At 36.8% G+C, this 26069-nt stretch overlaps 1 protein-coding gene across 1 annotated transcript in view; it reads right to left on the reverse strand.

Annotated features, from left to right (window-relative positions):
- JARID2 (jumonji and AT-rich interaction domain containing 2) overlaps positions 1-26069 on the reverse strand; it is a 226212-nt gene that overhangs the window by 18553 nt on the left and 181590 nt on the right. Inside the window, exons 7-10 of the mRNA XM_026699555.2 lie at positions 19381-20416; positions 13530-14026; positions 1413-1505; positions 9-127 (exon numbers count right to left, since the gene is read on the reverse strand). Of these exons, the coding sequence (XP_026555340.2) occupies positions 9-127; positions 1413-1505; positions 13530-14026; positions 19381-20416 (1745 nt within the window). The remainder of the gene's footprint in view (positions 1-8; positions 128-1412; positions 1506-13529; positions 14027-19380; positions 20417-26069) is intronic.

The following is a 26069-nucleotide window of genomic DNA, read 5'->3' on the forward strand; positions in this document are numbered from 1 at the left end:
TGTATTACCTTGAAAAAGGTTCCGATTTTCCCACAGGGAAACCACTGCCATGGGTATTAGTGTCCACTTTCCCACAGTGTACAGCTACATGGCAGTCCTTCTGTTCTACTAATCTCCAGTATTCTTGCTATTAAGGGAAAAAAAGCTACCCAGTTGTAATAAATGTTTAAAATTATGGCCAAATACAGTATCTCAAATACATTCTTTACCTTTTTTCTTAGAAAAAGAAACTTTAGCAAATGAACATGCTGTAGATTTCTTAACAAAAGTTCTTATTTTCAGTCTTTCAACAGATAAAATGTTTCTGTTGGCGAAAAATATTTTTAAGGCATTTAGAAAGTAAGCATTCATTTAATATTGCAAGAAGAATAGAGAGCATCCTGCTGCAGCTTGGGGTCTTTCGGCAAATTTAGAAAATTGAAAATTCTGGAAGTTTAATTGTAGAAAAATTGTGGAAAACATATAAAAGAAGGAAGAACCATGACTACCTAGAACTGATAAGACATTGAATCAAATGAGACCTTTTCTGAACATATTTTTTTTAATGTAAGATCAAGTATCTTTCGCCAAACAATGAGTTAAACTCTTCTGGTACAGCTACCAGCAAAGAGAAATTGCTTAGAATTTAACCTTAGGATTTGGTGACTTTCTCACACGAATGCTAAATTTTATGTGGTAAAACAGCAGAGACTGCAATAGCTATGAATAATGATGGACCTAACTTAAATTATTCTATTATGTTTCATGAATGTTTTTGACAGTTGAATGAACGTATTTATGATAAAGTGGTAATAAGGAGGAGATTTTAATGAAATATTGGATCCTGAACTTGACAGAAATACACTGACATGAAAAAAAAAATCATTAGTGAAGAATACAAAATACAGAAGTATGATAGCTAAATAAGTGTAATACACAGATATGCATTTGAATAATATTTACACTAGAAAAGTATATTTAGAATTGTAACTTAACTGTTATAATGATATATTATACCGTTTCTTTTGTTATATTTTTAAAGCACTTTTTATGTTTTGCTTTTTTGAGAATCTATTGTATCTATCAATTAGTTTGTATTTTGTTCCTTGTCTTTTTCCATTATTATTTAAAAAGCAATAAATAAATAATAAATATCCCCCCCCCCAATTTCCTGCTTCTCCTTTCTCTCTCTCTTAAACTTAGCAACATTTTTACTTGTCTTTAAAGCAACCCTACTTTTAAGGTTACAGAACAGACTGCATTCATGATGACCAAGATTGTATCATTATTACCTGCCTGCATCCAGTTATTATGAGTTTCCATGTAAAAGCATGGTTGCCATTACTTGCTGGATGCTTAGGATTTTTCATTTGTAGGTGGGAAAGCATCTGAGTCCAGAATAAGACCGGTTTTAATACTAGGACATTTCTCACCTCTATTTCTGCTGCTGTGGGGTCTTTGCTGAAGCACATACTCATGACGTTTCTTGCTGTTCGGTAAAAAGTTGTTAAAGAAACAGACCTTCCCTATGAAACAGAAACAAAAAGTGGAAGAATTATGATCCTACATTTTTTCCATATACTATAATGCAACTAAATAGCAAAAATAGGGGAAAAACAAATGATTTGGAAAGAAAATTTATTCTGGCACTCAGGATATTACTGTTCTTTTTTTTGTATTTCCAGCTACTGAGTTCCCTCCTCTGTTTCACAGACAGTTGGTAAACTGGTTGCGCCACTGATTGTTTTTCTATATTCCAATCCACCAAAAAAATGCTGGCATGTATCTCAACTTTCCCTCTAACAGATTATTCTCCTCCATTATTTATTATTGTTATTATTGTTGTTTTGTCACACAGTTAGACAGATGTTCGGACTGGATTTGGCATTTTTTTCTATTTAATGAGTCCTTTCCAAGGACCTGGGATAGGCAGTTGTGGATGTTTGATGGTGTTACAGATATTGTCACAGGATGTAAACTGTTCCAAGTAAAGCTGTCTTTTGCAATTGACTGATGGCAAATTTGTCAATGCTGATGGTGTTCAAGTGGTGCTCCAGTTATTTTAGGATTGTACCCAAGGCACCTATTACTATTGGGACTACCTTTGCTTACTTTTGCCACAGTTTTCTATTTCTATTTGCAGGTCTTTGTATTTATTATTATGATTCATTGCACAATCAGGCAGATATTTAGATTGGGTATTGTTATCATGATTAAAAGAAAAAAATGGGAAAAATAGAGAAGGCAGGATTGTCTGAATACTGGCCTCCCCCCCCAACTCCTGATTATGCAAATGAATCAGGGTTAGGCTTATCCAGAAATCTATGCGTTCCTAAAAGGTTCATTCAATCATGTTTTATGCTATGTGTCAAAAAGATGATGCCTTCCAGATACAGACAGTTGTCAAGCAAGGAAAGAAAAATAATAGCAATTGCCCCCACCCCAAAGATGATTTCTAACTGGCAATTTATATTGGTTCTGAAAAAAAACACCACAAAGATACTTCTTTAGAAATGTATTGGAAGACTTGATTTCAAGGAATTATTGCAGGCAAGGTAGAAAGCTAGATAAATTTCCTTCTACCACATATATTCTGAAATCATGCCAGCCATACAAAGCTAGAGATTAAAAACCAAATGAAAAATAACGTATTAGTATTTAGCCATATATCACTACCTAATATATTGCAAAACTGAACTAAAATGTTTGTTAGAAATAAAGAAATATTACAAAAATTCCATATTATTTATTTATTTAATTTATTAAATTGTTATTGTGAATCAAGAATGCATCATGATTACACAGCTGTGACTTTTCTCCTTCATTTAACTGCTGCTGCAAAGTTTGCTTTCAACTGGAATACATCTGTGTCAATTTCCCATAATTCTCCGCTAACATGACTAATGCTGGCTAGGAGTTACAGAACTCCAAGGATGTGGAAGGCATAAGATTGGAGAGGCTGATGCATGGCTTATAGCTCAGTAGTGGGAATATCCCAATGTTTCTCAATCTAGTATTATCTAGATGCTTTAAATACAACACTTGTCATCAAGGGATGATGGGAGTTGTAGTGCAATGCATTGAAAGGGCACCTATTTATTGTATTATGTCTTTATAAAGACAGAGGATCACAAAGAAGAACTATACTGAATTATTATTATAAAGGTTTTGCTTATTTCAATGACATAAATTTTCAAGATTAATACTGAGAGAATGTAGACTAATTTTTTTTCACAGCTGCCTGGATTGTGGAACTCAAAGCTGGTATACTGTATATCATGAACATGCAACCAGTGGTTTAAAAATTATGTTTTCTATCAAAGCATAAATTAATTCAATTAAATCTATTGATATATTTCAATCAATTAAATCTATTGATTTATTTTATTTTATAGGATGTACTGACACAAAAAACAATCAATTATAAAACCCATAAATAATTTTCATTTCAGGGTAAGCAACATTTTGCATTGTCTTTGATACATTAATTGTATGATTATACAATTTAAGATCTCTTGCAAATCATTTGCTTTCTCAGCCAAAAACATGCATATAAAAAACCCTCATGTTCCGGTTTGCAAGGCTTCGGCGGCGGCAGGAATCTGCTATCGTGCACGGTTTCTGCTGCGCTCGCCGCTGGAGTGCCCCCGATCCAGCTGGATTTGGGGGCTAATAGTTACCCCGTAGAGGTAACTGAAGATGGGGTCCGGGGGAATCGCAACCCCCCTCCTCAGCTGGCTTAACTCCCTTTTCTGAAAGCGGTGGAGCGGTGGTCAGCAATGGCCGCCACAAAGAAGCTTTCATCCGGATAAGAATGTGCAGGAGGAAGCTGTGAAAGTGAAAGTTCTGGCTGACCGGGATAATAAGCAGCATCAAAATACCCTGAATTTGAATTTCATTAAAGATACATCGCTCCCAAAGAAGATTGGAAAAAGCGGCGAATGAAAGTTGAAAGGGAAAGTTTGTTTTTTCTCACTCTCCTTCCTTACGGTGATAGCTGTTGAAAGAGAAATCGGAAAAACCCGCTTTGATATCAGCAGGTAATTAAACTGAAAAGTAAAGCCAAGGGGACAATAAAGATTTCTGAACATTGAAAAAAAAAACTTTCTTCGTTATAAGTGGGAAGGGAGAGGAAAAGAATTAATATTAAGATTTTGCTGGAGGAGGCTGCTTGGAATCTATAAGATTAGAGCTAGATTGTAACAAGACTTCTAAAAGATACATTCTAAATTGGAACTTTGCAACTGAATTGTAACCCCAGGAAGAGAAAGTGCAAAAAGAAGAAAGTGCTAAATGAAACAGTCTGTGTGTATTTGGATTGCTTGGTGACTTTGGGACTTTTGGAAATTATTATTTGAAAAACGAAAAACATTTGGGTTGTTTAAAAAATATTTTTTTTCACAATGGCATTACTTGTCGATGAACTGAAAATGGAATTTAAAAAGTTAAAAGAAGAGGAACAAGAAGGGAAGGGCTCTTCTGGCTCTGTTTTTCATTTCTTAGAAATGGCGATTTCTACCTATCAGAAACTACAAGAACAACAAGAAGATTGGGGTGAAGAAGAAGCCATCTTTAACGAAAAAGCAACTTTAGCTGGGAAAGAAAAGGGAAAGAGGGGAAAGAGAATGGGAAATTTAAGACCTAAAAAAACAACCCAAAAAGAGAAAAATAAGGTGAAAAATCAATACAATGTTAGAAAGCAACAGAAAAGAGGAACACAGAAGAGCGTGGAGATCAAGAGGGTGGAGACAAAGGGGTAAAAAGGCTAGATTGGAGAAGAAAGGAAGGGAAAAGGGAAAGAGAAGTTACAAAGGTTTGAAACAAGATGTAAAGAAACAGGATTTTTTCAGAGATAATGGGTAAAAATATAATTAAAAAAGAGATTCTGCAAAAGTACATAAGATTGTATATTTGTATTTGAAACAATGTTTGAAAATTGGAACATTATATGATTATAAAATGGGATAAAATATTAAAAGGAATGTGTAAAATGTTTAAGATTTAATGATAGAGTTTAATTTGTTATTACTGTTTTAATTATATTATTATATTATATTATTATTTTTTCTTATTTTAAAATATAGTATGTAGCTTTAGAGTGTACTAAGCAGAATCTGAATGAAAATTGTATATTATTTTAAGTGTTAAATTTAGGGGAAAGATATAAAGGCGTCATACTTCAATCAGTGATTACAGGAGAAATTTTGTATTAATGAGAAAAGATAATAGATAATTGAAACATAACAGACAAAAGATATAAGCATAATGATCTAAATTGAGTTGAAATAAATAAAATAGAGTTAAGAAAGTGAAAAGAGGGGAGAAGCTATATAGAAAATGTAGAATGGTAAATAAGATATGAAATGGTATATAAAGTGAGCATGAATTCGAATTTATGTCTGTACAAAAAGATGTAACCCGGGATTAAGCCGCTTTCCAAAAAGAAATTTATGTTTTTATGTTTTGTGTTTTGTTTGTGTATGTTTGTTTATTGAAAATTAATAAAAATTTTATAAAAACAACAACAACACCTCATATGCATATTCATTTCTCAAACCAATACCTTTCTAACATTACCATAAGCATTCTATATATGTTTATCTATAAATGAACTACTAAGGAGACATCAAACATTCTTGTCATACTCCATGCTCAATGTCAAACTTGTTCCTAGGCATTCCAATGATTTTTACACATGTTTTACTTCCATTATACACCATTCTTACTGGATTTAGTAAACAACAGCAACCATAGCTTATATTTCATTTGTTGATCATATGTACTCCATAAATCAACAAATGTACAATAACGTTTCTTCCTCACACATTAACTGATGAACTGCTGAAGAGGAAAAAACCTGATCTACACACTTCCCCACACAAAGCTATGTTGCAGATCTTGCTCTATCTCTTCTTGCACCCTTTTAATCAGAACTCTGCCAAACATTTTCTCAGGCACTTAACAAATTACTCATCCCTTCAATTTTTACATTTGCCCTTCCTCACTTTCCTTTTGTAAAAAAGGTCATTCTTCGAATCAACAGAGCTGCTTTCTTTACAGATAAAACTGAACAACCTCTCCCTAAGGACATCTCATATATATTTTAACTTTTCTTCACTCAGACCATCTTTACCTATGTTTTTTAGTATTTAGAACATTCTTACAGAATGTAAGATTTTACCATTTTTCCTTAGTCATTAATATTTATCTCATTTCTATTTTACTCTTTGGTAAATTCAGTAACTACAATTTCCATACAGATCTCTAAAATTGTCCTTCAAATTATCAGTTCAGTTTCACCCTAAATCAATTCTTATTACTGTTTTAGCCCTAATTATTTATACTCTGTAAGATGCTCAGAGTTGTAGTTGTGATGGTTTGTAAGATGACTGACTGATTAAATAACTGAATTCTCACATCTGCTTGGGGATTTCTCCTATAAGCTGGGAGGCAGTTTTGCACAGAGTCTGATTCAGCTTTGGAGACTTAAGAGGGTCACAGTGCTTGATGTAATTAATTCCAAGCTACCCCATTTATGATCCATGGTTTACTGAGGACTTTTGACAGGTGAATGATAGAAGAACCACTTAAATCACCAGTGGACTAAGACAAAAAGTAAATCTGAATATGGTAAGAGCTTATGTTTCAACCTACACTATGTGTTGACATGTGCAGTGACCTATTCCCTTTTAGGGTGATAATCAGAGAGAATTGCTATTGGCTGCTGTGATGTTTGCACAACGTACTGCTAATAAAGTTATTAAGTTTTGCTACAGTCTTACCACTTGATGAATGAGTAAAGGGTGATTGGGGAAAAGTCTTATAATGTGATCTGGGATGCATTTTGGCCTTTGGAAAATGGTTGGTATTCTCTCACATCTACCTCTTTGTTTTCCTTCAACAAGGCGTTAGATGTCTCTTCTGGTGTTCCGTTTCCTAGAGGCTGTCCAAAAACATGGCAGCTTCCAAGAAAAGGAAGAATGCATAAGCACAATATGATCCTAGATCACTGTCACCTCCATTTTCCAAGTGGTAACTGAGGCTTCAATCAAATTAAATATACCAGAACCTCAAGAACAGGGGAGAGCAATTAATTTTCCAAGAGCCTACATGAGAAACTGGGACTGCTATGGAGGGCCTTCTGCCTCTTTCACCGCCATTCCCCCACTGTCCCAATGCTACTGCCTGGACAGAGGCAGCCGAAGGACTTGATGTGGCCCAGAGACTATAAAATGCCCAGGTCTGTTCAGGAATAATTTCAAGCCTCTTTTGAAACCCAACAGGCCGTTAGGCTCTTGGTGAAAAATAATCAGAAAATAATCAGATAGGTTTTATTTCTTGCAGAGGCATACAAAGTAATCAAAGAGTGATCTGACCATGACCAGGGACAAATATTATTACCCTCTCCTCACTCGCTAAACCGGAAGTATGCCAATTAAACTCAGCTATTTATTTCTACTCTGTGTTGGCCTGGAAATACTCTGGAGACTGTTGTGGTCAGTCAGGTTTAAAGACTGAGGTAAAATTCTAAAAAGGCCAGATGGGTTTAGTCCATAAACCATCTGGTTTTCTGTGGGCTCCAGATTTAGCTCTGCATGAGATGATGACTTGGGAATTCTCCTGAACACATGACTTCTGCTGCATATGATATATACATTATTGTCACGGTCAGAGAAGTCATTGTCCTACTTGAAGTCCTATATGGAGAGGGCCTGGTTGATAGTATATCATGTCCTTATAAAAGCTAGAACTAGTTTCTCAAAACACTTTATATGAGGCTGTTTTCAAAACTACTCTAGAAAAGCTTCTGGTACAGAATGCAGTAGCCCACGTGCTAGTGAGTGGGAGCTGCACCATCATATAATACAGAAGTTAGTGATAAGATTTCTGGGTGCCTTGAAAAATGCTGACCTTAATCTTTAAAGCTCTATAGGATATGGCTTGTAGTATGTCTAGGACCACCTTTTCCAAATGCAACTAATCTGTCCAAAGTGCTTATCCCATATAGGGAGGTGCAGGGTTCCCAATGCATATTACATGAAAGATCATGGTCCCCAAAGGCAGTGTTTTTTTTTCCCTATGATGGTTCCATGATACAAGAAGTGCAACCACAACTCAGTTTTACTGGAAAAATGCTGAGGCTTCTAATCTTCAAACTACTTTGCAGGGTTACTACTTGGCTAGGATATACATGCAAGTGGTAACACTACTCAAAGTATTTTTTCCTAGCTAAAATCTAGCTTGAAGCACCTATCTAAAGAAAGAAAGGAAAAGAAAGAAAGGTAATTGATTATTACAAAATATTAAGTGTCCACTACAGGAAAAGAGGCAATGAAATTTTTAAATGTTTAAATCTCAGATTTTCATGTTTGTAAATAAAAGGAAATTGTGTGAAATATTTATTGGGCCAATTTAATAATAAACAGCATTCAAAGCACTACTTCTCAGCTATCCAATCTGTGCCTGTAATTTGGGGCTTGCCAAGGCTGTAAAGCTAATACCAACAGATTTTGAGTAATTTTTGCCAATTGAAAGCAGAAACTATTTTTAATATTGAAATAATAGAAAATACTTGTAGCTCAAGTTTTAGATTTTGCTCTCTAAGTTTAGATTTTTTATTCGTCATAAAGAAATCTCCAATGAAAGCTTTCTCTTGCCCTTCTTGAATTCTAATTTTTGCCTAAAATTTATACTCATACAAGGTCACTTTGGTTTTAAATAGAAAAATATACAGTGTATGTGAAAATAGTGTCTTTGCTTCTTGGCTCTCTCTCTCTCAAAATATCTGTATAGATATGGAAAGGATTTCTTGGACAAAAATAAAAAAAATTCCTTTGATCATTTCTGTTTACAATTCCTGGATTCAGATACATCCTAAATGCTATATGAACTTGGCTCTAAGAATGACAGAGCTCGTAAGCTAGCTTTCCTGGCTAAAGCTGAAACCAGCAAATCATAATTAATCATGATTTTATGTATGTTTCTAAATCCTACTTTGCAAGCAGAAACCACTGGATCATTTCAGCAGAAATTATATTTTGATGCACAGTGAAGAATGGTTGAAGTTCTTGAGCTTAATGCATATAACACTAAAACAGAATTTAAATCTCTAATTGATCTGTTTGCAGGGCTGGACTCTTTGGTATTATATATACAAGTATATTCAGTCTCCCGACCAAATACCTATTTTTTCTATTTGAGATAGATTAAGTGCACTTTTATTTACATAAATTGCAGAAAAGCAATGCCTTTAATAAAAGTATTTAAATAGCCATGCGGGTACATATTACAATGAATATGTACTTAGCATTTGCTTAGCATTCTATTTTCACAGGTATTTAACTATGAAAAGCGATTTCAAGCAACGATACTAAAAAAAAAATAATTATTTATGTATTAAATGAGGCTTACTTTAAGGTAAATGTGCCAAAAAGATACAATCATTGTTATTATGTTTATACTTAGTTCACTTGGTTCTGGTGACCAAGTTTAGCAGAATAACAAGAAAGTTGTAGATATTTTAACAAAGTTAATATAGCCAGGTAGGTGTATGAAAGTAACACAAGTTATTGCATTAGTTAGCACCCATGTACTTTTAGCTGATTGTGACAAATTGTTGCAGCTGAAGCAGCAAACAGCATATTTTCGAAGAGGTGATTACAGCCTCTAAGGGGGTAGAATATAAGATATGCTGTCAAATTGGATGTGACTCAAATGTAATATTATGGAAAAGAAATCCATAAAGATAAAATATCTCAAAGGAAAAAAACTAAACAGGTTAGCAGGCAGAAGGAGGCCTGACAAACCAAAAAGGCCAAGTTTAATCAACATGTGCAAGTAACATAAAACTGGGGACCTAAACATAGTACATGCTAGTCCCTGTCTGAAATAACCTTTAAGTTTAAAGCAATCTTTACAACCTAAAACAAAATTTAAAAGTTGTCTAGATGCAAAGAAAAGCATCAGTCTTTAGTGTCATTATTTCCCAGAATATTTCTGGATTCCCATATAGGTAAAATGGACCTTCTTAGAAAAAGGTAATTTGACTATGGCCTAATGCTTAGTTTCTAAATGTGCATAATATTAAAATAAGACAAAGGTGTAATGTAGGAGCAAAAAGAATGTATAGAGAAGATTAGAAAAATGGGGCAAAGTAATTCTACCAGCTTACTTTCCAATAAATGAGTCAGCATGATTACTATGGTGACCATTTTAAGAATGAGCATGCCTTCCATAGTGATCATATTTTGTGAGTCCAATTATATGCTCTGCAATTATGAAATGTGACCATGGCTCCCAAATTTTGAATCCGTAATGCAAAGAATGCTGTTCATTATGTACAGTCAGTGGATTCTTTTTGTTCTATTTTGTTCATTAGGTTGCTTCCAGATGAGATTTTAACGTTGTCCTCACCCTGGTATAGTTAATTTTCAAGGGATCTGGATGACGTTGTCTTCATATGTAGCCTAGCCCTGGATTTGGGGGTGTTTTTTTTGCGGGGGGGGGGAGGAACGACAAGGAGGAAAAGATGGGAATAGCTGCTCAAAGTTTTTTTGAGAAACAAGCATTGTCTAAAACTCAAATTTAATCTTACAACATTCCAATACATGTTTATTGTATATAAATGTGAAAAGAGGATGACCCTGTAATAAGTAGCTTTAGCTTTGCTGGATGATAGGGCTCTTAAAATGTATTCAGCCACAAACCATACCAATTATTATTATGGAAATAGGATTACTTGTCACAGGGAGAGTTGCAGATGGCAGTATAGCTCCCAATAACACAGTCTACTTCTGTGCTGAAATTAAGGAAGATATTGATAAAACAAGCCAATATGATTTGTGGGCCAACATATTGCAACCATACGACCAAACAAAAGCCTGAACATGGGTTAGTGTGAAGTGGTCCTATAATATACACTGCTCAAAAAAATAAACAACACAATGTAACTCCAAGTCAATCACACTTCTGTGAAATCAAACTGTCCACTTAGGTAGCAACACTGGTTGACAATCAATTTCACATACTGTTGTGCAAATGGAATAGACAACAGGTGGAAAGCATAGGCAGTTAGCAAGACATCCCCAATAAAGGAGTGGTTCTGCAGGTGGTGACCACAGACCACTTCTCAGTTTCTATGTTTTCTGGCTGATGGTTTGGTCACTTTTGAATGCTGGCGGTGCTTTCACTCTAGTGGTAGCATGAGACGGAGTCTACAACCCACACAAGTGGCTCAGGTAGTGCAGCTCATCCAGGATGGCACATCAATGCGAGCTGGGGCAAGAAGGTTTGCTGTGTCTGTCAGCGTAGTGTCCAGAGCATGGAGGCGCTACCAGGAGACAGGCCAGCACATCAGGAGACGCAGAGGAGGCCACAGGAGGGCAACAACCCAGCATCAGTACCGCTACCTCCGCCTTTGTGCAAGGAGGGACAGGAGGAGCACTGCCAGAGCCCTGCAAAATGACCTCCAGCGGGCCACAAATGTGCATGTGGCTGCTCAAACGGTCAGAAACAGACTCCATGAGGGTGATATGAGGGCCTGACATCCACAGGTGGGGGGCTGCTTACAGCCCAACACCGTGCAGGATGTTTGGCATTTGCCAAAGAACACAAAGATTGGCAAATTCACCACTGGTGGCCTGTGCTCTTCACAGATGAAAGCAGGTTCACACTGAGCCCATGTGACAGATGTGACAAGGTCTGGAGACGCTGTGGAGAACGTTCTGCTGCCTGCAACATCCTCCAGCATGACTGGTTTGGCAGTGGATCAGTAATGATGTGGGGTGGCATTTCTTTAGGGGGCCGCACAGCCCTCCATGTGCTCACCAGAGGTAGCCTGACTGCCATTAGGTACCGAGATGAGATCCTCAGACCCCTTGTGAGACCATATGCTGGTGCGGTTGGCCCTGGGTTCCTCCTACTGCAACACAGTGCTAGACCTCATGTGGCTGGAGTGTGTCAGCAATTCCTGCAAGACGAAAGCATTGATGCTATGGACTGACCCGCTCGTTCCCCAGACCTGAATGCAATTGAGCACATCTGGGACATCATGTCTCGCTCCATCCACAAATGCCATGTTGCACCACAGACTGTTCAGGAGTTGGGGGATGCTTTAGTCCAGGTGTGGGAGGAGATCCCTCAGGAGACCATCTGCCACCTCATCAGGAGCATGCCCAGGCGTTGTAGGGAGGTCATACAGGCACGTGGAGGCCACACACACTACTGAGCCTCATTGTGCCTTTTTTAAAGGACATTACATCGAAGTTGGATCAGCCTGTAGTGTTTTTTTCCACTTTAATTTTGAGTGTAACTCCAAATCCAGACCTCCATGGGTTGCTAAATTTGATTTCCATTGATAATTTTTGTGTGATTTTGTTGTCAGCACATTCAACTATGTAATGAACAAAGTATTTAATAAGAATATTTCATTCATTCAGATCTAGGATGTCTTATTTTTGTGTTCCCTTTATTTTTTTGAGCAGTGTATATTTTAATCTGCTATTTGGAGTTAAAAGTAAATCATGAATTATCTGAAGATGGGAAGGCAGGTTCTATAAGAACCCAGATACTTTTAAGAAGATAATACACAGCCATCATAATCAAAATGGGAAATCCTCATCTGAGATAATAGGTATGAAAATATATTCATCAAAATGGTTAAACTTACTCTGTAGAGCAGGACTATCAAACTCCTGGCCTATGGGCCGGATTCGTCATGCACTGGCCATTTTGCAGTTTAGCGAAAGGGGAAAAGTCCCAATACGTCATGTGACAACGTGAGTTTGACACCCCTGCTATAGGGCATCTCTTCAACCAAGCGGATGTGAGATGTGTTTGGACCAGAACTCTCGCCTATATGCTCTTTGGCAACAGATTAAAAGGATCTGCACTAGATCCAATGTTAATTGGATATAGAAAAACCAATTTTATCTATTCCCTAACTAAAACTTAGGACAGGGCAAGGTCTCACACCTCTTTTATAATGACAGAGAAGGCAAGGTAAACGGATATTAATTTCACATATACTGCCTAGATCCTTGTGGGAAATAAACAGGGATATGAATCTGGCTAATAGAAACCTAATGATATTCAGTGTGGGAGTCAGATCTCCGTTCCTGAAAATGGTGATTACTTCAAATAAAACCACTGACTTGTGTCTGTGCAGTCTTCCAAGCGGCACCTAATTATCAGTTCATAGAGATGGGACAAAGAGCTGTGATGGAAAAGCAGTGAGCACTGGACACAAGTACCAACATAAAAAAGCAATGTATCTCATCCTCCCTTAGCATTTCAACATACTCAATCCAATCTTGCTAACAAGTACACAGCATGTGGTAGTGCCAGATGCTTAATATAGTGGGAAGGCTGCCAAATCAAATTGAGTGGAGGAGTCAACATTCTTTTGCAAACGGATGATGAGCTCAGTGACAAGCAAAATAAGCATTCCAAATCACTGTTTGAACTAAATCAGAGCTGGCACAGTGTGTGAAAATACTATGTGCATTTTAGACGTGCTTTCTAACCAAGACCCCAGCAAGATTTCTACTGACCTTGTATATACACTTGTGGAGGTCACAAAGAACACCAACCTCTTCTTCTTCTTCCATTGTGGTCTCCTTTTCCTGAGAGAAGAGTCGTCGCCTACCTGTTTTTTGAGGGACCTCAACTTCTTTTGCTTTGTTCCGGAAGCCATTTTTATGAACAACGCCATTGATGAGTCCGTTTTTGGGCTCGTAGCGGGGCAGAGACTGGAATTCATAGTTGTTATCTGAATGTCCTTCCAAAGGACCCCTCCGCTTTTCCAGAATCTCCTTTTCAAGGAGAACTTCTTTCTCCAGTCTCTTGTGCTCCTCAGCAGAGAGGGAATCATAGGAGAGTAGATACTGGCAATAGGCTTCCTGCAGTTTTGCTAACCTGTCCTGTGCAGTTTTGGGGATACGCAGCATATCTGCCAGCTTATTCCATTTCTTGAGGTCAGTCACCTGCTGCATACCCCCCATTTCATTGATCAACTGGAAAAAGCAGGCCAAGTCTAGCTCACAGCCTCCTGGAGGTCAATGCAGCAGAAAAGCAGGGGGGGGGGGAAGGAAAAAAAAACAGAAAATTGTTAAGGAAATTGAACCCAGACCACATTCATTCAGCCCCTAATTTTTATGAATATATCTAGATAGTATCATTTAGTTGCAGATGAAAGTAACTTTTCTCTTAAATGCAAAAGCTCTCTGTGAAAACCAGAGGCTGAGGAGAAGGATTAGTTTAGCCTTTCCTTTGCTTGTTTTTTATGGGCAATTAAAAATGTTGCAACCTAGGTAGAATGATATGGCCAGCATGTTAATTAGGTATTATTTCTTTGCTAGTTTTCTAATGAAAACAAAGCAAACATACATAAATAAAAACACTTCCCACCCCCCAATTACTCTGATTACTTCATGAATCTATTACTGTCTTTCCATTTTTAACTTCCCTACCCAATAGAATCTACCATACTGAGAATGGAAATCTGCTTCAAACAGGATGTATCTCTTTCTCTCTGCTTGTATTTGCACACATCATCATACCACAATATGTTTTATTTAATTATTATTCAATACTTTTGAATATAGCCAATTGTTTAGTCCACAAACTACAGTTAAACAAGGTACAGCTTAATGCATCGGCAACAAAGCCTTTGTTCCCTTTATGTCCATCAGCTTACACTGAAATAGCACTTTGCTTTCCCTTGCTACAAAAGGTTAGAAAGGAGAGTTATTACATAAAATTCTGCTGTAAATGTGAGCAGCTGAATTAGTGTTTTTACTTTGTTATACAGTTTTGGTCCAATTTAGTTTTGTGGTTGCCATAAACCACTATTCCACAGACCAAGTGAAATGTATACTATAGCTCATATTTTCAATATAAACAAAAAGCACATTTTGGTGATTTCACTTGGTGAATTCAGTTTCTGAGGTTTAAGAAGAGGAACCATGTGCAAATAAATGTCTGCTGATGGTACAAAATGTATTAGCTGAGTTCACACAACACAAGTAGCAATATTAATAAAGAAAGACAAGCTGTTGAATCACTCCTACCAGGCATGGCTAAACAAGCCTAGAGAGATCAATACACGATTTATCTGGAATATGTATGAACAAGGAAGGCTGAATATACGAAAGTCATGGGCAAATAATAATTTCTGATAATTGTTTATTACAAAGAGCAAGCCAGAATTCTTGGTTCATGCATAATTCTAAAAAAGCCAGCTTTCAATTTGATTTGTTTAATCAAAGGAGCTAAGTAAGAGGGACTGAACAAGATGCACTCCAACATTATTCATTCCTAGTAATTCTATCTCATATGACATTTTAATAGAGACTATCCAACATGATAGCCACATGTCAATAACAGAAAATGTATACAATACATGAAAAAACAAGAGCCAGATGTGAATTTTTGACAAAATCTTAACAATTTCTGTTAAAGTTAACAACATAAAGAATTAATGCAAACAAAATTTACAGGATTAGTTCTGAAAATATTCAAGATGTTTAATACTAACAAGACACTAATATCAATAGTGTCCGAATTAAAAAATCATTTGAATTAAAAAAGCAAGGTTATTGATATAAAAACCTGTTCTTTAGCCATTTCAACTGGAGTTCAAAAATATTCTGCATTTAGATATTATAGTGTCTGTTTTCATAGTAGCCTATTCATTTTCTCAAAACATATTGCCTTGACACTTGTTTCCTTTGGCAATTATTTAACATTTATTTTACTAGAACTAACATTTGGGCTAATAATTTTAATGAAACATAGGGCTTTTTAAACAAACCGATGAACCCACAGGAAAAATCTGTATTGCAGTCTAATAATTAGCCTTAGTGAGAATATACTTTTTTGTCTTCAGGCCAAAAAATATAGGAAAGCTTTTGGATTATTGCATCCTTTTATAATACATATATTATATACAAATAACATTAAATTTTATTCCAAGTACAACTTTTTTTTAACAAATCAGTCTGTGGAAGAAAAGAACTAACACAATTCAGATATAACTGGGTTCAGATTTAATGCCAAGCAGCAGTTTACCAGCCTGATTCTCAGGAAGACATGTTCCCAGCACTGATATAACTGTACAATATAGTGGTACCTCAGTATTCATGCTTAATTGGTTCCAAGAGGCATAATGTATACTAAAAAGGATGAGTAGCAAACAAACCATATGACTTACCACTTGACGCTTTGTTTTGGCTTGGAAAAGCTTTCTACCTGTCCTTGTTCGCAACCTTCTTAGTAAGGCTGACTTCCCATCTACCCTCTGTGCTGTTGCCTGCTTCCTTTTGCAGTGAGCTTCTCAACACGGCCAACTTCCTGTTCTGTCCTCTATAAGCTGTCTCCCACTTCATTTTGCTGTATGTTGAGTACCAGGATAATATTTCGACGTTGAAATGCGTCAGGTACCAAATGTAATAGTTTTGAAGCAGTCAAATACTGAGGTACCACTGTATCAGAAATGATTAGCAGTACCTTCTCTAGGCTTTGATATTTTCTTAAGTGCTGGTGTTCTTCTTTGCCTTAAAGTGATGGTACTTGAATTGTCTGATAAATTATTCCATTTCTTGGTCTCAAACAATGTCATTATTCCCACAAAATTCCCAAACCTGCTCTTTGACACAAATGTCTTGGCAGACCCACAACTGGATCCTCAGCTCACAAACAACCAATTACAAATTGCTCCAACACCCCCAGGATATGCAGATATTTTCTCAGTTTAAGAACCTCTGCCTTAGAGGACCTGTGGGCCCATCTCAGTCTTACACATCTGCTTCCCTTCTCTAGCAAGGCTGCAAAACAAAGGATTCTGTTGCAGTTGAAGTTTCCATTCAATTGACGGTGGTAAACAAAACTGTATCATGGTTCAGGGACATCATCCAACACTATGTTATTGTCTGATACATGAAGAAACAAGCCAGTGTCAAACTTGGACTGTTTTGACTTATTTTAACAAATACTAGTAAATAAATCACAAAGTGTGGTAACACACACTGAATTTAGGATGAAACCAACCATTTCTATCTTCCTTTCCACAACTTTACCCGAAGTGAATGGGGATGTACAAGAATCCAAGGATCATGCCAGCTCACTCTAAGCATGCTAAACTGAAAGAGCATGACCCATGCATTCTGGCTCCCTGATCCACTCCTTTTTAGATTCTGTATACAGAAACAAACTGGGAAGCTGGCAAGCTTGCCTGTCTCCAACTAATGGTCTGCACACCAGTCCTTTGGTTTTCTAACTGGCCATGTCCCTTACAGTAGCCAGTTGGCAATTGGACAAGCTTTCCTGTGGTAGCGCATCTCAAAATTCTCATAGCTCAAAACTGTGGCATTCTCCAGATTCAAAGTTCCTCTGAATGAAGTCAGTAATGCTAAGCACACACATGAGCAGGTTTAACAGAAGCCCAATAAATTCTATTAACTAAACATTTAAAATGGTAACTATCTGCTCCCACTTGATAAATCACAGTATTGATTATATTTACAAACAGCACATCTCACAAAAAATGTCTTTTAAAAATATACCGTGAGATTATAAACTGGTGCTTTAATTATACTTAATTAAAAAGTTCCTAATTATAATTTATTACCAGTACAATCTTTCATTAATTTAAAAATCTACTTCATATTCATATTCACATAAGCCTGTGTTCAATATTTTCTTTTGTATTCCCAAAATCAACAGATTCTTAAAAATAAAAGTAGCATATTGGATAAAATCCTAAAACTTGATCATGCTAACTACACTTCTGTCAACCTATCTAACTGTTTAAAGCTTACAGGTAGTCCTTGACTTATGACCATTCATTCAGCAACCGTTTGAAGTTATGATGGTGCTAGAAAAAAATGGACTTATGACTGATCCCCAAAGTTATGGTTGTTAAAGAGTTCCCATGGTCACATGATCGCTTCAACTCCTCCCAGTCACCTATCTTTCTCTCATCTCTGTCCTTTCAGATGCCCTGAACTCTGCCATATACCTTGCTGCCACAGCTGCCCTCACTGACCTTTGGCATCTTCCTCCTGCTGCTGCCCCCAAATCCAAAAGCTAGGCAAGTATGCAGCTCCGAGATGTGAATGGTAAACACATCAGGGTGGCAAGGCCTCATCTGCTGAAGGGAACTTGTCAGGCTCAGCTGAGAAAGAGGCAGAGACAGCAAGGTGTGGCACTCTCCCTTGTTAGGCGAGGGAGTAGAGCTGGCATTGGCTCCCTGGATTAAGATGGAGGTTGTATGGGAGGTGTTGTTTGCGATGGCGGCAGAATTGGAGGAATGTGTAGTACACAGAGGGGCAGCATGCACTCTGTAGCTCGTGTTGGAAGCATTCCTGGAAAAGCAGTTTGTGAGCTTCAGTAAGGGGAAGACCTTCCGCTCGCTGTCAGCCAGACTTCTTCCTGCAAAGCTTCATGAAGGGCTAGCAGCATCCAACATGCTGAAACCCACAGAACGGTTCTTCAGGAGCACTTCTAGCATGCACCCAGTGTCTCACATTGCTGGTCATTCTTCCTCCCTGCTTCCTTCCAGTTCAACCTGGCAAGTACCCTTAAGCAGACGCGGCTTTACCAATTCTGCCACACTCACTGTGCACATCTCAAGGCTATGAGATGTGGTATTTCACCAAAACACTGAAATTCCAGCCCCAATTGCCACTGCAAGCCAAGGAGCTCAAAAACATTAATTCTTAAACTCTTAGGAATGAAAGATAAAATACCTTTTAAATAGTACAAGGCATTTTCAAATGAATTATTGTTCCTACAAAATTCTACTTTTTGCTATCATATGTCTCAGAAACAAAGAAAGTGCAGGTTCTTTTCCTTTTCATTACTCATTGCAAAAGACAAATAAGTCCACATTTTGCAACACTGGAATAGGTAACTACTTATCATCAAAAATTGCCAAATGCCTAGGAAGCGTTGAAAATAATCATTTCAATCACTCAAGTATCCAACTAGAAATCTCTTTAAGAAACGACCAGGATAAATTAGAAGGAACTTCATTTTAAAATGAACACAATTTTTCTCATGAGAAGAGAAAAGTTAAATATGGGGATGGGGGGGGGAATAATTATATGCTTTTGATCCAGATAGCTTCCCTGGGAACCCCCTAAGATTCAAATGTAGAGTAGATAAGGGCTATTTTATTACATACATATCTGATCACTATATCTTCTCAAGCCATAACATAACGTACTTTAGAAATCTGAGTATGTTTGCTCTGAAGAGAACTGCCCTGTATGGAATGGCATGGAAATCTATTGCTTACCCTCTACCACTGCTTTGTGTTTGCTGACGATTAATCTCAGCATAAATCAAAATGGTTGCTTGCCCCAAAGAGCAACAAAAAGCCTCTGTGAATAAGGGACTCACCTATGAGTGGAAGCTCTTCCATAGTAATGCCCTGAGATTTGAGGTGCTTCTTGATACAGGCCAGACGCTGCACATTGGGCCCCCAGCGCCTGCTGAGTTTGTGAATGTGCTGGATCTGGGTCACAAACCGCATCTCTTCATTCAGCTTGCACTCGGGCCTCCAGTCAGGAGGAGGGATCACCCGGCACATTCCATACTTCTCAACCTGAGCACGGACTGACTCAATGTATATCAATGGGTCATGGAACTCCTTGGGGGAAGGCCTGAGAATAGGAATCTCTTCCATCGTGGCCCACCCAGACTTGATGCTACCTTTCTCGTGCTTCCCTGTTGAGTCATGTGGCTTGTGCAAGGACTCTGTTTGAGAGGTAGAATAATGTTCACAGGAGGCATTTTCTGTTTTGCTATGTGCTTGTTTCCCTGGCGTGTTCTTCCCAGCAGCAGCAGCTCTTTTCGGCCTATTCCTTTCCAGACTCTTCTGTGGCACTTCCTGACTTCCAGGCTTTTTCACGTGGCCATTCAGCAAAGGTCTTTCCATGGATGCTGTTTTTTTGCTTGGGGTTTCGGTCACATTGGTGGTGCCCTTCACTTTCTTGATGGGTGACTGTATTTTGTCAATATGGTTCGCTTCTTCCAGCCTCCTTTTTGAATTGCGCAGCCCTTCCCTCAACTGCCTCCCTATCTCCTTAGTGCATGTCTTTTGGTTCAACTTGCCATTGACCTTGACACCATTAATAGCTGTATTATTAGGCTTGGTCACTCCAAGGGATAGCACCTGTTTACGGGTTTTTGCATTGCTACTTTCCATTTTCCCTGAGATTGTATGGTTGACAGGTGTACTGAGTTTGTGGTGATTTAGTTTGGTTTCCTTGACCAGTTCTTTCTTGGCTTTGGTGTATGTGACAGTTCCCTTAGTCACTGTTGCAGTGTACTTCACAGTTTTGGACGGTGAAGGTCTGACGTCTCTCATCTTTTTGGCACTGGCTGTATTTGCACTCAGAGTTGACATTCGAGTGATACCGTTGACCTTTGAAACCTGGAGAAGCCAGGAATATCAGAAAGCAGGAAGGAGAGAGAAAAAAGAAAAATCAATGAATACTAGATAAGTCAATGAATACACAATAAACCTTGAAGGCTTCACCTCTCTTACAAGCCTCTTGGGGAAAAAAACACATACACTTAGTTACAACAAATGGCTCTAGATATTATTGTTATGTCATAGACTTTGCTTAGTAGACAGCAGTATCAGATGCTTTTTTAAAAATAAATTTAGGAGTGAAACTATAGAAGAAAACAGCATGAATTGTGAGCATATCTTTACGCCTCTAATGATCCCCAGTGAATGAGACAGTGCTTCTGTTTCTTAGCACTGCTAGATAGTGGGACTATGCAAAGATTTTGTATCATGGTTTGGTTCTAGAATGGATCCAATGTTGTTTGGATTTTGTGAATATATAATATGTGCTGCCATGTTTCCTTTTGCCTTTTCTGTATCCTACTGTTATAAAACAATTTATGTATATATAGAGGCATCTCAAAAGTACTTAAAACTTCCAAAACAATATAATATTTAGGGCAAGTCTAAATTAGTGATAATAATAACATTAGGAATGACAAGGCAGTAGAATGAATAACAACTAGGATGAAGTAAAGTTGTAATTTATTCCAAGTTAAAAATAATCTAAGTCTGTTTTGCGTTTGCGCAAGATCACACATATAAATGCATAAATTTTATCTCTCTCCACTCAATACTTGTTTTCTAATATTTATGTGCTGTATCCATCATCTGTCACCTATGAGACATAGGTCTGATTGTCTGACTAGGGATTAAGAACCAACAAGCTAAAGGCAACTTTAAAGGAAAATATCTCATATCCATCTTCTATCATAATTTAAAACTAGTCATAAAATAATAAGCATTCATAACTAGGATACAATATTTAGTACTGCAAGGAAATAATATCTAATATGCACCCAAGAGATTAGTCTGGCTCTGAATGATCCAGCTTCTACAATGATCTCAGGAGGTACATGTTAAAATTATATACTGAACATTTGATCAATAGTTATGATATGTGCAATTGTTATTATTTTATATTGCTCAACAAATTTGATATCAAAGCAGTTTTACCTTGTATTAATAATAATTTGGAATTGCAATTATTACAATCCTTAGCCAGAAGTTCCAGTAAGATCTCTGGGAATCAGTTGAGATTAATTTTTCTTAAATTTTTCACAATATTTAATTTAATTTCTCCAGTATTTGATCAATGTCTAGCTTTGCCAAGGTAAGTTAGAAAGAAAAAATATAATAAAACCTTGGACAAAGGTATTTGAAATTCTGTGAAATTACCTTATTTTCTCTATGTGAAAGTAAGCGAGGTTAGTGTAGAGAACTGTACTTCTGTACATGTATCAAATTACTAAAACAAAAAAATTGTGTGCTGTTTTACACTGTATAAAATAAATGACAAGATTAGTGCAGACTGCACTGAGAAGACTACTGGATTAGATTACTTCGTTTGTTTCTTCCAACTGTATATAAATTTGATGCAGCAACACAAACATTTAAGTGGAAATAATTTTGCTTTCAAGTGATGAGAACCTGCACATAAAACAATCCCAGGGTACTACCAGAAAGATGTTCTTGTTCAAATGTTTGCTAAATCATAGGCATATAACAAAAACATAAAAACTCAAGTCTAAAAGAGAAAAGAAAGCTGGAAACGATTTTAAAATTAAATCTAACTCCTTTTAGCAGAAAGCTGATCTCAAAATATTCGTACGTAATGCTGCTTTACCATTCTTAATTCCTAGATTTGGTGGCCGGCCTATAACCCTTTCTGCATTTTCTATTTTCTGAGTTTTACTGTAGTCTGATATTATTTTATAACAGATATGATGAAACCACAGTCTTCGGGTTTGATCCATAACTTTCCATAACAAACTTTCAGGAAAAAAAACCCATCTCAGATTCTGTCTGGTCCAAGAAAGTGGCTACATTAAGCACATACAATATATTGGATAGTATGAGAATAAGACAAGGAAGAGTTTATTAGATTATGTTTCATATAAATTAGGGTTAGAATTAGCATTCCTCAGAATTTAGTAAATAAAAAGCATAATTTTTTTAAAAAACCTAGTGAAATCTAATTGTTGCAGTTCTTTTCCAGTTCTCTCTAGATTTTCAGTGAGTGCATTGTTGCTCATGAACAAGTTTCCCAAATATGCTGCAGGAGTAGGGAACGTAAATAATTCAGAATGCAGCCAGGCAAAGGACTCCTACTCCTGAAAAAAAAATCCTTTGACTGTCCATACTTAAAGAGGAATAATGTTATTTTTCTGCCACTGCAGCTTCTGTTTATACAATGATGCAACATAGCTGAGTGAATAGTACTGCCTCTTCAGTGTCTTACTTAATGGATGCCATACATAATTTTTTCTTTACACAGTATTTTGAAGTTTTCCTTATCACCAATTTAGTATCCTATTTTTTTTTCTAGGAACATGTTTAGAATTCTTTTTGAAGAGCATTTCATCAGGAAAGGGAAAGTTGCAGCCTTATTTCTAATAAAATTATGAAAAAGTAAGTCTCTATTATTTTCCTACTCTGGAAACCCAGCTAGAAAAATGAAAAACTTCTCCACATTCTGAACTCTCATTCCCTTTTCATACATTTGAAAGATCCCTTTGATCCACTATTTCCAAAGGAATTTTCTTTTTAAACAGGTAAGAGTAGCAGTGGTTAACATTAATTAACTGTATTTCAGTTTTGCTTTGCTTTAATAAGAGAATAAAACCAGATTACAAATGGATCACAATGCCATATTGAGTTTTTATAAAATTCTGTGAATGAGACAAGATGATTGTTCAGTAAAAGTCTTTTGAAGAAGCTTGCTCACAACCTTTAATAGATACTGACAAAAATATTTAACAGGTTCAGATGGCTAAGCTTTTGTGAAGAACATTTATGCACAACAGGGTTACAACAGTAAATAGAGAAATAAGACATTAAAAAAATAAGTCTGGGAAAAAGGGACAATAGGGAATCAAATAGCAGCCAAGTTGAAGTACATTTGGCTCATGAAGAGAGAGCCTGGAGAGAATCATAGAGAATAAATGGCTATATCTGAGGAAAAAAGATTGTGCGAGAGCAACTTTAGTCAGAAATGGAAGTAGAAAGACCAAATTGGAGATAAGCATCTGAGAAGCAAAATAAAAGGAGGAACACATGTGACTGGGGAGAAGAGAGAAGACAATTGTGAAGAAAGAAAATAAAGCCAAAAACTAAAAGACTCAGCCAAGTGTAAAGAACAGTGAAATACAGATAAGCTTAGGAAAGGGATTATTTTAGCAGAATTCCGAGGAACAGTATCGGTTCCTTAAAAACAAATTAGCAAACAAACAAACAAGCAAAAAATCTTTCTTTAGAAGTCTTTTATGAATTCAAGCCACAGCCATCTTTAAAACGGCTGTGTTTTCCAACACTTGGGTGGTGGTGATGATGGTGGATGGGAAATCTTCCTTATGACAACTCTTCTTCATGAATGTAATCTCCTTAAATCATTGGACAAATGCAATCTATAATAAAACTGCCAAGATAAAAATGCACGGTATTGTAGGGGAAATATTAGAAATTGCAACCTATCATAACTAATTTGGTCCCTAAAAAGTACCTAAATAATACCTCCAGCTTGGATCTTTCTGAGCCAGCTATGAAACTGCATGAGTGCATAATCTTTTTAAATATATTGTCTTCTATCTTCTAAAACTGTCCATATATATTTTAATCCTTAATTTGTTTCTAAACAGATTTTTTCCAATCCAAAAATGATACTAGGTAGCTAAATATGAACCAGTATTTTACTTTATAAGGCACAAAATAACCTGTCTGAAAGCCTGTCTCCGAAAAGATGCTTCTATAGATCAAGCAGAAGGAGCAATGGGTCTCATTCAGATTATAAAAATCTTATTTTCGATTGCTTGACTATTAATATTAATGCCAATAGAAAAGAATATTTATACCTAAAGCTTGAGCTGCAGAATTCTTGGTGCTCTGCGAGTTTGGTTGTTTTCTTGCAGACGTTTCATCCAACTAGGTAACATCATCAGTGCTAGAAGGGAATGGGGTTTGCTTTCTGTGGCTGGGCAAGTAAGTGTTGGTGGGAGTTTTTTTTTAAAATAGATCCTTAATTAGGCTGTTATTTGTCTAAGTTGGTTATTTCTTGTTTGGGTACTGTTTATTCTTGGTCTGGTTAATTCCTTATTCCATGCTTCCAAGTTGGTAAAATGAGGACCCAGATTGTTGAGGGCAATATGATGACTCTGCCTTAGACCACTATAAAGTGGTGTATAACTCTACGTTATATAACATTTTATATCACTTTTCCTCTAAGTGCTATTGCTATTGTTAATGCAGAAAGAAGTTATTCCTTGGTGGAGGTTTGTCTACAGTAAAGGACAGCCTAATCAAGGAAGCACCAAGAGGAAAACATCACTCCCATCAACACTATTAGGGCAGCCACTATATATAAATAGAGATCAAATCCCATTTTATTTTAGCTTTGATGATGTTATCTAGTTCGGTTGTGAAATATCTGCAAGAAAACAATCAAGCTTAGAGGGGTCCAAGGACTCCACAGTATTTGTATTAAGCTGAACCAAGGGCTTCATTCCAGAAAGAAAAACATTTTTTTAAAAAAGACCCAACTATATATCCAATTATAATAGTAGGTTCCAGATGTTACATTGTTTACAAATTTTGCATTTTGCTCATAATTACCTTTAAATACTCTGCTAAAGAACTGATATCAAAGGAAGCAAAAGCAATTGTGGTAGGCAGTTTCTTACCTTTCTACTGTTGACATGTCTCCCCCCCATTAATCAAACACACACAACTTTTGTGAGCCAGTCTAATAACATGGCTGCACTCCCCGATGCGCAGGATCACCATAGAGGTTCTAGAGTCAGAGTTCCATCCCGAGGCAGTGCTTACACTGAGCACATAAGAAAGAAGTTAGTTGAATTGTAAAAAGTAACAGTGATTAATCATTAGATTTTATCACTTGTTACACCCACGCCAGCTAATGAGTTAAGAATCGCTACACATTCACAAACATAAAACTGTGTTTTCTACTTTCCACAGTCACAATCAGATTCACAGACACACACAGACCAGAGGTGGTGTTCAGCAGGTTCTGACCGGTTCTGGAGAACTGGTACTGGAAATTTTGAGTAGTTTGGAGAACTGGCAAATACCACCTCTGATTGGAGATTTTACAGTCTCCTTCCCCTGCCATGCCCACCAAGTCACGCCCACAGAACCGGTAGTAAAAAAAAAAAAATTGAATCCCACCACTGACACACACACACACACACACGGTTTAAAAATACTGAATTAATATTAACTTATTTGAATTTTTTTCCAAGATGTCAACCCAGTTTTGAAACAACATTTGACTACTGTTTGAATAACCAACAGAGGCCACCAATGCTTTAGACTTCCCAACTCCCAACCTCTCTACCACAGTGATTGAAAAAGGGACTGGACAGCAGGGGAGAGAAAGCATGTAAATAGCAGAGATTTATATCAGAACAGAAGAAACAAATATGCACATCCACCAAAACATAAAATATGTAACAGAAAAACAGAAAAGGTTTGGACGGCCAGAGCTAAGAGAGAGAGAGAG

Source organism: Pseudonaja textilis, chromosome 3 (genome assembly GCF_049901715.1).
Source record: "Pseudonaja textilis isolate UNSWEBS1 chromosome 3, rPseTex1.2, whole genome shotgun sequence".
Classification (NCBI taxonomy): Eukaryota; Metazoa; Chordata; class Lepidosauria; order Squamata; family Elapidae; genus Pseudonaja; species Pseudonaja textilis.